Source organism: Talpa occidentalis, unplaced genomic scaffold (assembly GCF_014898055.3).
Source record: "Talpa occidentalis isolate TD23 unplaced genomic scaffold, MPIMG_talOcc4v2.1 talOcc4.14, whole genome shotgun sequence".
NCBI lineage: Eukaryota > Metazoa > Chordata > Mammalia > Eulipotyphla > Talpidae > Talpa > Talpa occidentalis.
In genome coordinates, this window is record NW_023601433.1 from 73644390 (window position 1) to 73657446 (window position 13057).

General features: G+C 48.2%; 1 protein-coding gene across 1 annotated transcript in view; it reads right to left on the minus strand.

Moving 5' to 3' along the window:
- Window positions 1–7544: 7544 nt before the first annotated feature.
- Window positions 7545–13057, minus strand: part of MN1 (MN1 proto-oncogene, transcriptional regulator) — a 46746-nt gene continuing 41233 nt past the window's right edge. The window contains exon 3 of the mRNA XM_037510794.2: window positions 7545–10837. Coding sequence (XP_037366691.1) covers window positions 10656–10837 — 182 coding nt within the window. The 3' untranslated portion in view covers window positions 7545–10655. The remainder of the gene's footprint in view (window positions 10838–13057) is intronic.

Sequence of the window (13057 nt, forward strand, 5' to 3'; positions counted from 1 at the left end):
CAGCACGGCTGTCGGGACTCCATGCTCCTTGCAGAGGGCCAAGTTCCAAGGAGAAGTCTTGACTGGGGGGCCCATACCAAGAATTGACCAGGGTGGGGGTGGCATTTGGAGTCACATGACGGCTAAGCATCTCCTTTGGGGGGTCTGGCTCAACTTACATCTTTGCCTTCACCTTTTCTTTGAGAAGCTACTCTTTGCCAGTTTCCCCAAGAAGGCTTCTCTAAATGCTAAGCCATAGCCCACGCTTTGGCCTCTTTGGGAGTGCCCGCACTCTGCTTACTGAAATTCTCAGTGGATTCACAGCCCATCTCTGAGGACACCTCAGTCTGACACTATCAGTAATACCCGACCTTTTGTCCACTTATTAAGGGTGATGATCAGAGTCAGGGCCTCCTGTCTGGAAAGTTCTAGACAGTGTATCTAGGCTTAGAGGGCCCTGACCACCAGATTAGAAGATCTTCAAGGACTGGGGTCAGGTCAGTGCTGCCCTGCACACAGCAGATAGTCAGCAAACATTGGTTGAATTCATAAATAAGCCAGTATTTCACTGGCCTCTGTAAACTCAAACCCACTTCTGCTCCTTACCAGCACCTCCCCACGAGACATCTGACCTCCAATCCAATAACAAAACAGGCCCAAGGAGACCTGTGAGCATATTGCCCACAGGGATGGTCCTCCATCCCCATCCCAAGCTGGACTGCTCATCTGCTGCTCATCTGGGTCCCTGGCCTTCTCTGGGCCTCAGTTTCCCCATATGAACAGGAAGAAGGGCCCCTGGAATTGAGCCAGCTTGTGCAGTCCACAGGACCCATCATTCCTCAGGGTCCCATACCTGGTTTAATACTGTGCTGTACCACATTAAAATTCTTGCTAATTTTATCTTCAAACTTGTGTTTTGTAAGTGACATCCCATGGGAACATTGACAGATCCGTCGCTGTTTCTTACTGCCTCATTCTCTGTGGCTTTCTAGATGCCTCGTGGGTGCAGAACTCCAATGGGCCCGCTGTGAGCAGGAGGTTAGCAAGATCAAGTACAAGGTAAGCAGTTTGCATCAAAGATTGATTAAGCGGGGCTGCCGCCAGCCCTGAGAAACCACTCTTTCCACCCAAACTTACTTCAATTGCAGAAAGGAGGTGATGGGGTTTGAAGAAATAGAGGCAGCCAAGAAATCTTCTAGTGTCCTTCGTCATTCATGTTTGCCTATGATGGCTTAGAAGGAAAGGAAAGACAGGGTGGCACGAGCCCTCTCCCTTCCTGTCTTCACTCTTGGCAAGCAGAAGGTAGCGTGTTGGTAGATGGAAATGCACCAAGAAGTGAAACAAAAACAGTTACAGAAATGAAATGCATGTGCATGTATGAACTGCAAATACAAATTGTGTCATTTTGGTGATCACACACATGAATTAAATGCTCCTCCATTTGAACTTAAAACTGGCACTGGACTATACGAAGAGTGATGCAATTGATGCTAATAATTTAAAATTTCAATTTGTCTTTACTTAGAACTACATTAAATAGCAAATTAAAAAAACATTAAAAATCAAGGTCTTGGGAGAAAAGGAAAAGCTTTATATTTTAGTTGCCCTTTATTGCCTTTTTTTTCCCGGGCGTTTAGAACAAGGGGCCTGCATTTTCATTTTGCACTGGGCCCCAAAAATTATGTAGCTAGCTTACCCTGGCAAACAGTCTAGCCGAGCTGAATCTGACCTTATTGTCCACAGAAATTTGTCCTCCATCTCAACCCCAGGCTGGCCTGGCCACCTCCCCACTATTAAGGGTGAGCACTCAGCAGGACAGAGCAGCTGGGGGTTTGGGGGAGTCTCTCAACCTGGGGCTCTCCACCTGGTCCAGAGGTCAGCATTCTAGACCCCATATCTGAAGGACCAAATCAGAGGGTCTGGATGGGGACCTGTGCCTCTGCAGTATTTGCACCCCCTCCCCACACCCCAAAGGATGCAGCTGCTGACCAAATGAGGAAAACCCAAGTGCAAACCCTAGAGAGAAAAATCCCTTTCCCAAGCTTGCACGGTTGCAGATGCCTTCCACATCCAGCAGTTCCGTTGTTTAGTCCTTCTTAAGACCTCATAGAACCCATTTTATAGATGAAGAAATTGAGGCCCCAGAGGCCTCAGGTCTCATAGTCAGCAAGGGGTCCAACAGGATTCAAACCCAATGCAGCCAGGACTCCAGAGACCCACACAGGCTTTCCCAGTCCCAGGTGGAGCCAGACTCTGGGGGACCACAGACAACTCCCGCCCCAACTTGCCCAGCTGTGGGTGCCAGTGGTGAGTCACTTCATGGACAGCCTGTTCCCTCACATTCAAACTGGTCATGACCATGGCGTCCACTTCAGGAGCCCTTCACTGCCCCAAGGCCACATCAACATTGAATGCAACACAGGGAAATGCTATAAGGAAACCTGGGTGTTGGAGATGGAAAACCTTGACTCCCTCACCTGTCAGTGAGGTTTGATGACTCCACAGGCCCCCAGATACATGTAGACACAGGTGTAGACATCACCCCACGCACACACACAAAATCCCATGAGAGCTCCGTGGGGCTTTACTCTGCACCTCTGGGCCCCCCGAGCATGAAGCAGTGTCTGGCACGTAACAGATGCTCAGTAAGTATTTGCTGAGTGGATGGATGAATTCATTTGTGCTTTCATTTCAACCCCATACATTTTAAAAGTTATAGGAAATAACCAGTCACCATGGACTCACATCGTCCTCCAATTACCCCCATTTCACAGATGGGTAAAGCCTCCACAGAGGCAGGGGCCTCAGGACGGTGCAGAGGTTTGCATAGAAGAAGCATGATTTGAAACTGGTCCCCAGGAACTCCAGCCTTGCCAGCACGTCTCAGTCCCTCTGGCCTATACCCTCCCCTCCCCCTTCCACCTGGCCTCAGCATCTCAAGGAGTCCTTTGTCCTTTGAGGAGCTCAGAGCTCCTGAGGCGTCCTCCTTGGAACAAAGGCGTGGAGGAGTGGGGGCTGCTTGGGGTGGCTGGTGGGGGCTCCAGAGGCCCCAGAAGAATGTGCTCCTTTGGGAATGACTCCATGGGGTCAGTCTCCTCCAGCCCAAAGGAGGGGGCTGTAGTAGTGGGGACAAAGTCTGCAGCCACGGCACATAGTGGCACTGGCAGGGCAGTCCTGGAAGTCCTCCAGCTCCCTCACCAGCTCCTGTCCCAGGGCTGGTGGACCTGAGGGCTCCAGCCCCAACAAGGGGGTCTGAGAAGCAGGCATTCTCACCACTCGCTGGAGGGCAGGAGGAGAGACCACCAAGAGCCCAGTACTGACCATATATTAGGAGAGTAGGGGGTTGGGAGGAGGGGGCAGGGAACATGAAAATCAGCCTCCCTAGCCTCTTTTCACCCTCTTATCAAAAAGCAGCCAAAGATGCTTTGCACAGCCTCTGCCCTGGGCGGGGACAGAGCATTTATCCAGTGATGACTGCATCCAGGGCACAGAGTCAGGCAGGGAGAACAACACAAATCTGGCCCTTTAAACCTGAGAGACCCACATTGGACCTATGCCTTGCCACGGGCAAGCTATGTAACCTCAGGTAAGTGGCTATGCCTCTTTGAGTTTCATTTGTATCACCCAGTGGGGACTGAACCTTCTTGGTCTGTGCCGAGCATGACTGAATCCTCACAGTCCTGGGAAGGGGAACTACCAGGCTGTCCAGGTGACCTTGGTCAAATGGCTTCACGTCGCCACAGCTCAGCCTCCTCCTCTGGAAAATGGGATTCATAATAGGGCCCCCGCATCCTCTGCCGTTAATATAACTCATCAGTGCAAGCAAAATGCTTAGATGAGGCCCCTGCATATAGCAACTATCACGTGGGTGTTTCATATTATTATTAGCTAATAAAATAAATAATTCTATTTTGTAAAGTGAGAAACTGTGGCACATAATGCCCTCAACAGCAGCTGACAGGCACTGAATGTTTGCTCAGAGCAGCCCCTTGTGAACTTTTAACTGCATTTAATCCTATATCTCTACGCAGTGATGCTAAATTTGACCCCATTTTGCAGATGAGGAAACTGAAGCTTGGAGAGCAGCTGCCCAGCCAGTAAGCAGGGTTGAGAGCTGATGGGATGTTGCCACGTAGCTTCTACCTTTCCCTCTCGCCTCGCATATGATAGAGCAGAGCTAACACCCCTGCCCGCAAAGGCCATCGGGGTAATTCCAGACTTAGGTTCCATTTTCTTCTGGGTCCCCACACTCTCTCGAAAAGTAAGGTGGCCACAGATAAAAACACAGCCCACCAACATCTTAACTGCAGTCCTTTGAGTCCCTGAGCTAAGAGCCTCTCCGCTCATCCACTCTGGGAATCTGAGACCCACCGCTTCCAGAAACCTTCCTCCTCTTCACACATACATAGCCCAGATGACCCCTGACCCAGAATGACTTTAAAAAGCTCCCACTGGAAGCTCTGAGGGGTCCTAAAAGGACATGAGGACATGACATCTTTACTTCTCCACTACCTTTCTTCTCCTTTCTCTCCCAAGAGCTGACCCATCACTGACTGACAGGGACCCTCCCTGGCTGGAAATGCCTTATAAACTTGCTGTGGGTTGAGGTTTCTGAGAACTTGCAGTCATGGGTTACCTGAAGCCTGTGGTTCAAGGAGTGAAGATGAAGCATCACAGATGTGATCCGGGGGCCTTGGTCACCTCACTCTTGTCACTGCAAGAACCACTGGTGCCACTCCACTGTAATGAAGAAAGAATTGAGACCCAAACTAGTATCTCTCAAAAAAGAGTTAAAATTTTCTACCATATTCAGCCCATAATCTTTCTCTGGAGAATGAGATTCTACTAAGGTTGCAAAATGGAAATTCACTTGGCGTCTGACCACCATGGATTCGTGGCATATCTCCCCTTGTCTGTTGTGGGCTGAACAAGCTGCCACCCCACTAATCTGAATAGGGCCAGGTCACCAGTCACTGACAATGGCCCTGGAATTGTCAGCACCAGCTGAAGGAGGGAGCCACTCTGGGGTGTGCAGTACAATCTGGATAAGATGGTATTTCTAATGTGGAAAGGCTGAACTTCCAGGTACACTGCCTGCTGCTGGAGACTCCCCTGGCCCTCCCCAGGGCTGACATGGCCCCCAGGGCTGAAGCCTCAATATTGCATGTTCCACCCACCCCCAATGATCTGCCCATCTGTGTTCTTTTCAGTTCCTGTGCCCTCTGAAACTTGAATTCATTCACTCATTCATCTCACACCAACCTGAAGTCTCCCAAATGCCCACACCCAATACTCATCATTCTTTCACCTTTCTTCCCATCCTTGGGTACTGAATATGATCATACACCACTATTGCTTTGAACAGGAGACCTTTAAATGTTAAAGAGATCTTTAAGCTCCTCCAAATTAAAGTGAATATAGAGTCCTCAACTTTAAAACCTTATATTCTGACAAGTATGCCATTGCATATAGAAAGAAAACCTTGGCAGCTAAAGGGAAGAAATACAACACAATATTGGTCAAATTAGGGTTGATTTATATGCTGGGATGAATAGGATGAACTCCTATTCATCCTTCAAAACCCCACCTGGACATAACCCACTGGAGGAAGCCTTCCTCAAGCCTCCCATTGGGGTTCATGAATCTAAGAAAGTGACAGCCATCCTTTGTATTACTGTGAGTTACTGGGCATAGTCTCCTCACTTTTGACTATAAACCTAATTATCTATCTTTTCTTCCATTCTCTCCCTTTGTATTCTGTGAGTATTTTAAGGATAGGGTAAGCCTTGATGTCAGTCACAGCTGGGCTCAAAACTTCTCTCTAAGTGTACATCCTTGGGCATGTCATCTCCCTGAGCCTGTTTCCTCTTGGCAAAACAGGGATGATGCTGACCTGGCACAAGTTTGTTGTGAGAATAAAGTGTATAAAGTGCATCGTATAGTGTATAAAGTGCATAAAGTGTATAAAGTGCATTGTACAAAGTTTAGTCCTGAGTTCATGACAGTTTTATTACTTGAATCCTAGTTGCGTGGCACGTAGCAGGAGTTCAGTAACTTTGTTTATTAAGTTAAAACAAAACAGTTTGAATTCCCTACCCATGTCCTCTGGTTTTTGTAAGGAATAGGGACCCACATCTCTGACTTTCAGTGAAGCAAATCTCTCTCCTGGGCACTCGCTCTGCAGGTGGATCTTGAGGAATTCTTGCAGGAGAATGCTTTCCCTAATTCAGTGCAACCTGGGAAGTTTGTCCTGCCTGATGTCAACAGGAGAGTCACCCAGGCATTTAAAGGGACCTAGCTCCATCTGCTCCCCCTCTGTGCCCAGTGCTGATCTCAGTTGTCTGACAGAAATAGGCTCTGTACTTCCAGCCGCTGACAAAAATGAGGCTCAGAAAAAGGACATTGTCCTGGAGTCCAGGTGATGCAAGAGTCCGCTTGGAGTCCAGACTCAACATCAAAGCATTGGGTGATAATCTTCCAAAATGTGTCCTTTTCTTCTGAGATGGAGAATTTTCTGGAAGTAATTAAACTTTGGACCAGTTTAATGCCAGGCAGGGTTAAGGAGAGGGGATTCCATTAACATGCTGTGTCCATATGGTGCTTGCAGGGTGGAGTCCCAGCAGAGATCTCTGTGGAATGGTGTGCTGTTCATCTCCACACTGATGAGACCACGCTTCAGTGAATCTGCTGTTGCCACCTCTGTCTCTTGCTTCAAATTGGTGTTGGATCCACCTACAGTAGCACCTTGAGAAAAGGTCATTGTGCCTGTTACAATGATGGGGAAAGTGAGCTTGAAGGGTCTGACTCAGCAGCAGTCTAGCAAGAGGCCTATAACCTGGAGATAACAAGAGTCCTTAAGAATTTCTGTGTCATGGGTCTGTGGACTATACTTTGAGAAACACTGAGAGGTAGTGGTGTGAAAGGAAGAAGCAGGGATGGTTTCTCAGCAGCCCTAAGCCTGTGGCTCCAAGTGGCAGCGTGAAGCTCCTGCCCAAAGGGTGGCCAGTGGGCAGTCAGAGATTTTACAGGCCCTGGACCCGAGTAGTCCTCACTGCAATCTTCAAACTCAATATTATTTGCTCTATTTTAGAGACAAGAAAATGGAGGTGGAGATAAACTACTTGCCCACAGCCCTTGGCTATAATCAGAGGAAGCACATCCCACCCAGAACAACCTGATGCCAGGGTGTCGTTAGAAGTGATACAAGCTGACGAAGCAATGACAGTTTCAGGGTACGAAGACCTCCTCCTTGTGGAATCCAACAACCCTGCAAGTTAGACCCATCCCAGAGAAACTGCCTAATTGGCAGGAAGTTAGAGTTCACAGGCATCTGAAACTTAACTCTTGACCCAAAACCGTCATCTGGGTGGTCTCCCCTTAATCCCTCCTTCCTGCACTAATACCAGTGGTCTAGTACCTGGGCAGGGGTGGGGAAGGGGGTGTTATGTCCCCCAAGGGATACTGAGCCATGTTTCTGATTGTCACCAAGGAGGCGGGGAGGGAAAGAGGTGGTGCTGGCACACAGTGGGTAGATGATGCTAAACATCCTACAACGCACAGGACTTCCCTCCCACCGACACCACAAAGAACTACCCAACCCAAATATCAGTGCTGCCTGTGGTGAGGAATTCTGAGATGACCCAACAGGATAGCATCAGGCATCAACACACATATGCACATGAACACACGTGCATGCACACGCATACACACACACACACACACACACACTGAGCATCCAGACCTACACTCCCATCCTCTGTGGACCCATGGAAAAGGGGGAGCAGGTGGGGGGAAAGCAAGCCCCACCCACAAATGTACCACAGTCACCATTAACGTCATATTTATTGTTATTTAGCTGCTCAGGAAAACATATACAGGTATATACAATATGCATGAATACAGAAGACTGCACTTTACATATTTTTTTAAAAAAGAAAGAAAAAAATAACACTCAATTTCATGAGCTATTGTCACAGTCTTCCAACCAAGCATTTCAGAAATGAATTTCTTTTAAGAGTCAAAAAAGATTACAGGATTGCCTAACACACAGCAGAGTTAAGTTTTCATATTTTACATGTGCAATAACATTTTCTTTTTCTTTCCCGAAGAGTTTGCTATGCAGTACCGATTACCAGTGTTTGGAGCCTCATGGGTTGGGTATGTTTTTAATTTGCTTTTATTCTTTCCATTAAACCAAATTTAATGAAATAACATCCTTTTGCTTAAGGCTATTTTTAAAGCTGTTCCATTCTGGGGTCACGGGGAGCGAGAAAGTTTCAATCTTCAGGGGGTTCCGAGGTTGCTAGACCATGAACTGGTGGCCACGTGTTGATGGACTCAACACAGGGAAAGTCAGAGACAGAAGTCACAACACTTTGCTCCCCGGCCTTAAGCAATTAAGGAAAATCATTCCTTTTTAAAAAATAAAATGACGAAGCTCTCAAATAGCTGTACATTGCAGAATCAGAGGGGGCATGGAGTTTTGCTCGATCTATGACCGATTCTCCTGCAGCCCATGGCAGGGGGTATGTTTTCTCCACTTTGCTTTCCTTTGCAGGCAGAGCACAGGAAAGGAGTCAGCTCACACCCTCTTACTGATAAATTCACACCACCTGCTCTGCTCTGTCTGCCCTCTGTGGGCCCAGGTCAGCCCCTGGTCAGACTGCCCATGCCAGAACCTCAGACCTTCCCGGGTCAGGCTCCAGCCGAATAGACTGACCAAAGGAAAAAAGAGGAGAGGGGAGAATTTTCTGGATGCTCTCCTCCCTTTGCTGAAAAGCTCTTTGAAATAAACAATGTGGGTGTTGTATGGTGAGCCCAAAGCCTTCAGGTCACTTGCTAAAAAAAAAAAAGCCAGGTCTGCAAACTCCAGGGATATGGGGGGTGGGGTGAGGGGAGCTCAAAATGGAGCACTTAGTAAGACATGCTCATTAACAAAAACTGAAACAAAACATGAGTCACTGATTTGGGTGAAGTGATATCAGTCATTTCTTGCATTTCTTGTCTGACCCGCCCTGGAATCCTAGTGCCCCCCCCCACCCCCATGAGTCATACAAGTCCTTTGTAGGCACCAACAGCACCCAAAGGTGCCGGTCCCTGCCAACACTGAGACTCCGGTGACTACCGCTCTGGGAAGAGCAGCTAACAGGCCTCCACTGGGTCCAGGAGCCTCCCTTTCCACCGCCCTGCTCGCCCAGTCACCCCCATCTCTGCTCAAGGGAAAATTTTTCCTTCGTGAAGTGCAAGGGACATGGCTCTTGTTTTGCAACAAGGTGAGATAAAATCAAAGTGGAGAGAAGTTACAGATTAAAAAAAAAAGTCCCAGTAATCAAAATCATTACTTATATTCCCTTTCTCCCTCCTCTAGCCATAGGGAGTCTGCAAACCCCTGCAAAGAACTACACCCAGTCTCGGAGAAGGGGGTCTGGAGGCTGAGTTGGAGCAGGGGGGTGCTCTTTCACCGAATGAGCCCTTGGAAAGTACTGGAGAAAGCCTCATTCCTCCCATGGATGGGGGCTTGTCCAGGGTTGAGGCAGGAAATTAGAGGACCAGGGACAGCATGAAAGAGATGAGGGAGACAGACCCTCTCCTCTCCTTCTGTCCTGGGGTTGCCAGGCTGGAAACAGTTGTCTGAAAGGGTCAAGGACTAAAAAATCATCCTCCCCCAACTCTGGCACCCAAGACCTAGCCGGCCAGGCTGCAGCAAAGGCAGGAGCCTGGAGCCCCCTGAGACTCTGCAGGCTATAAGGGCACCATCCCCCATCAGACCAGGGCTGCTTAGCATAGCATGAAAATTCAGAGCCTGGGCATTTGTGCAGAGACCCAGAAAAGGAGAGAAAACACTTCTGTCGAACATTCCGACTCCTTCCCACAGAGCAGGCTGGACACGTCATCACCTCCATTGCAGAGGGCAGCTTCCAGCAGGAGAACGGAGCTGGAGGCTGAGCGAGTGTTTGTGAGAACAAAAATATATATCTCTATTTTCTTAGGGAACAGACAAAACAAAATCCCAGGCGGAATACCTAAGGGGGGCATTAATTGTTTGGCTCCTGCCTGACTGATGACAGTTGGGTGTCAATATATAATATTGTGATGACAATTTCACTTTCACCCGGCAATATTCCAGAACTACTATTCTCCAGGATTTCCATTTTAATAAGCAATGAACAAAGCAAAAAAAAAAAAAAAAAAAAAGGCGGGGGATGGAGGGAGAAAAGGAACACGAATAAAAGAGAATAAAAAAGGAAAGCAACTTTTGTCTTATTATGAAATAACAATACTTGGACATACAGCAGCATGAAAATAAAACAAGGAAAGAGGTCATCTAAAAAACGTATGCCAAGATTACAGAAAGTGGGGAATTATCTAGCAGGAAAAAGGCTTAAGCAAAAGTTTGCTAACTGCAGAAGAATTAACACTGGTAACATACTGTGGCAGACGAGTTTCTTTTTTAAAAAAAATTTTTGAGGTTTTTTTTTTTTGTTTTCCCTTTAAATTAACCCTTTCCGGTCCATATGCCACTAAGCAGGTACCAACCTAGAAAAAAAAAAAATCATCCACTCAGCAATAGTGGCCCTTTCAAATTAGCAGTGGGGGGTGGGATCAGGTTGAGAGGGGATGGAAAGGGTCTCAGGGAAAGGAAGGGCCTGGTGGGGGAGATGGGATTTCTTGTCAATTCAAGTTAGGGCAGCCACAAATGTCCCAAATCTGTTGGAAATGTCAGAATGCAGGGACCGCCAGGTGGGCACGGAGGCGCGGGCCTTGGCATCACCCACGTCGTCTGTGCAGTGGACAGACAGGCACTGCAAGTGGCTGCCAGGCTGGGTGGCTGAGGCCTTGTTCGCAGGGAGGTCATGAGCTGCAGAGAAAGAAGGAAAGAGGCAGTTAGCAGCATGACTGAATCCGTGGGAGGCCCTGATGGGGCAGCATGGCAGAGGCATCAGAAGAGAGGCAGTGTCCATGCTTGCTTTCCACGCTGAAAGGTGGCCTGAGGGGACCTAAAGATATTGCTTGGAATCTGCCTGCTGCTCCCTCTGACTTAGCTGTGAGGTCTCAGCCAGGGGTCGGGCCCTGATAATGGGTCTAAGTTTTCCTCCTTGGGAAATAAGAAAGTTGGGCAGGATAAACTCAGGGTTTGCCCTTCTCTGATAGGGTTCCCAAAAGATTCACTGGACCTGAAGCAATTTGATAAGGGTTCCTGGAAAAGGGGCATCTGAAACTGGGTGTTCAAGTATGTGTAGGAGTTTGCCAGATGCCAGGCAAACAGGGGCAGAGTGGGGGATCACCCACATCTAGAAACAATCTATTCTCTTGTCAACCTCAAGACAGATGTTTGCTAAGGGTCTACTCTTTGTTGGGAACTTCCTTAAACAGTACCAAACTTCTCTGAGTAGTAAAGACTGAGAATATGGCTTCCCATACTTTGCCCATGCCCAGCTACTATATGAAGGACTTTGGGTGACAGAGTAGAGGAATCTATTGTTCCCCCATCCCCTCAATGAAAATCTCAATTTCCTTCTCACTCCATTACAAAGTGCCAGAAATACCATAGATCACAGTAACATTTGGGTTCGATAAACTTGAAGAGAACAGTGCTTTGACAACCATTCATACCTTAGTATGAATTACTTGAAGAAGAGGGAAGTCTAAGGCAGGGAAGGAACTAAGAAATTATTTCAGAGGATTTCTAATTTTCTGCTGCCAAGTGATCATGGGTTCTGTTCTGAGACCTACTGAGGTATTGATGGGTATTCCCATTATTCCTTTTTTAGAACCCAAATCTCAGAGAAGAGGTGACCTGCCCAAGGTCACACAGCCAGGAAGGGATAGAATTGGATTTGAAGATGAGCTAAGGGTGAATTTCTGACACAGTAGAAGTGAAAAAAGCTTAAATTAGAAGGGGGGACCCAACTCCAGTTGAGGGAGCACACCCAGATACTGAACTTCATGACCTGCATGCTCTCCACAGCACAACGTACAGGCCCAGCCAGGGCCCTGTGCCAGGCAGGAGCCACCCCACCCAGCCCGCCCTCTGGGATTAAGGAGGAGGCCTCCCCCAGGAGCCGAGCCAGAGCCTGTGGAGAAAATCCTCCCAGAGGGAAGGGCCCAGGCATCGAGGCCAGGCTGTGACTAACAGGGTTTGTCAACCCCCACCCTGAGCCCCAGAGATACTCAGCTTTGGGCCAGGCATGCTGGTAGGAGGCAAGGCTAGGCAGGAAGATTCTCTCCTTTGCTCCTTCCCTCATTCAATCAATAAGCTTTGTTGAAGCCCTACTATGTGCCAGGTGTGCCTTCTATGTACCAGCCCTACAGCTACAGCAGGAAGCACGATAGACACTGTTCTTGCCCTCTTTCTGGAACTGACAGAGATGTGGTGAGGAGACAATATTAAGGCATAGTCACTTTGAAGTCACAGCGTAGGACTTGAATCCAAAGCTAGCCACACAGTAGGGCTTTCCAACTTTCCCTCTCTGTGCCTCAGTTTCTTCACTGATAAGGCAGGAGTAATACCATCTCCCTTGGAGTCTTATAACGGCCTGGCACACAGAGAGATCCCCAGATGGGGCTGCTGGGATTATCATTAATGTCTGGAGATGTTAGAAGGTGAGGAGCCTTGCTGCCATCTAGGAGCAATCAAGACTCCTCCACTCTTGGTGATGGGCCCGATGGGCATGTTCCTGCCATTGAGATTGAAGTCCCAGCCTCTTTTCACCAGGGAAAGCTGAGGTTCTGATCTTGAAGTTTCAAAGCTGTTTAGCAGTGGTGGAGCTGGGAGATTGCCATGCCACACCCAGAACTTCCTGAGGGAAGGGACCCCAGGAAGCTTGAGAATCAGAGTCAAGGGTCCCCCAGCACATATAGACCCTGGGTTCTAGCAATACTGAAGCACAGTCCACACCTCTGCCCCTGAGCACACACTTGCCTTGCTCGCAGTGACAGCCCACTGCATGATATTCCCAAAAGGAATTCACTTCCAGGCATTGCAAGATCTAAATTGGAGGAGGGGTAGATTGCCTGAACGAGACAAAGGACCCAGCCCAGCAATGTGTGTGCCCATTTTATAGGCAGGTAACTGAAC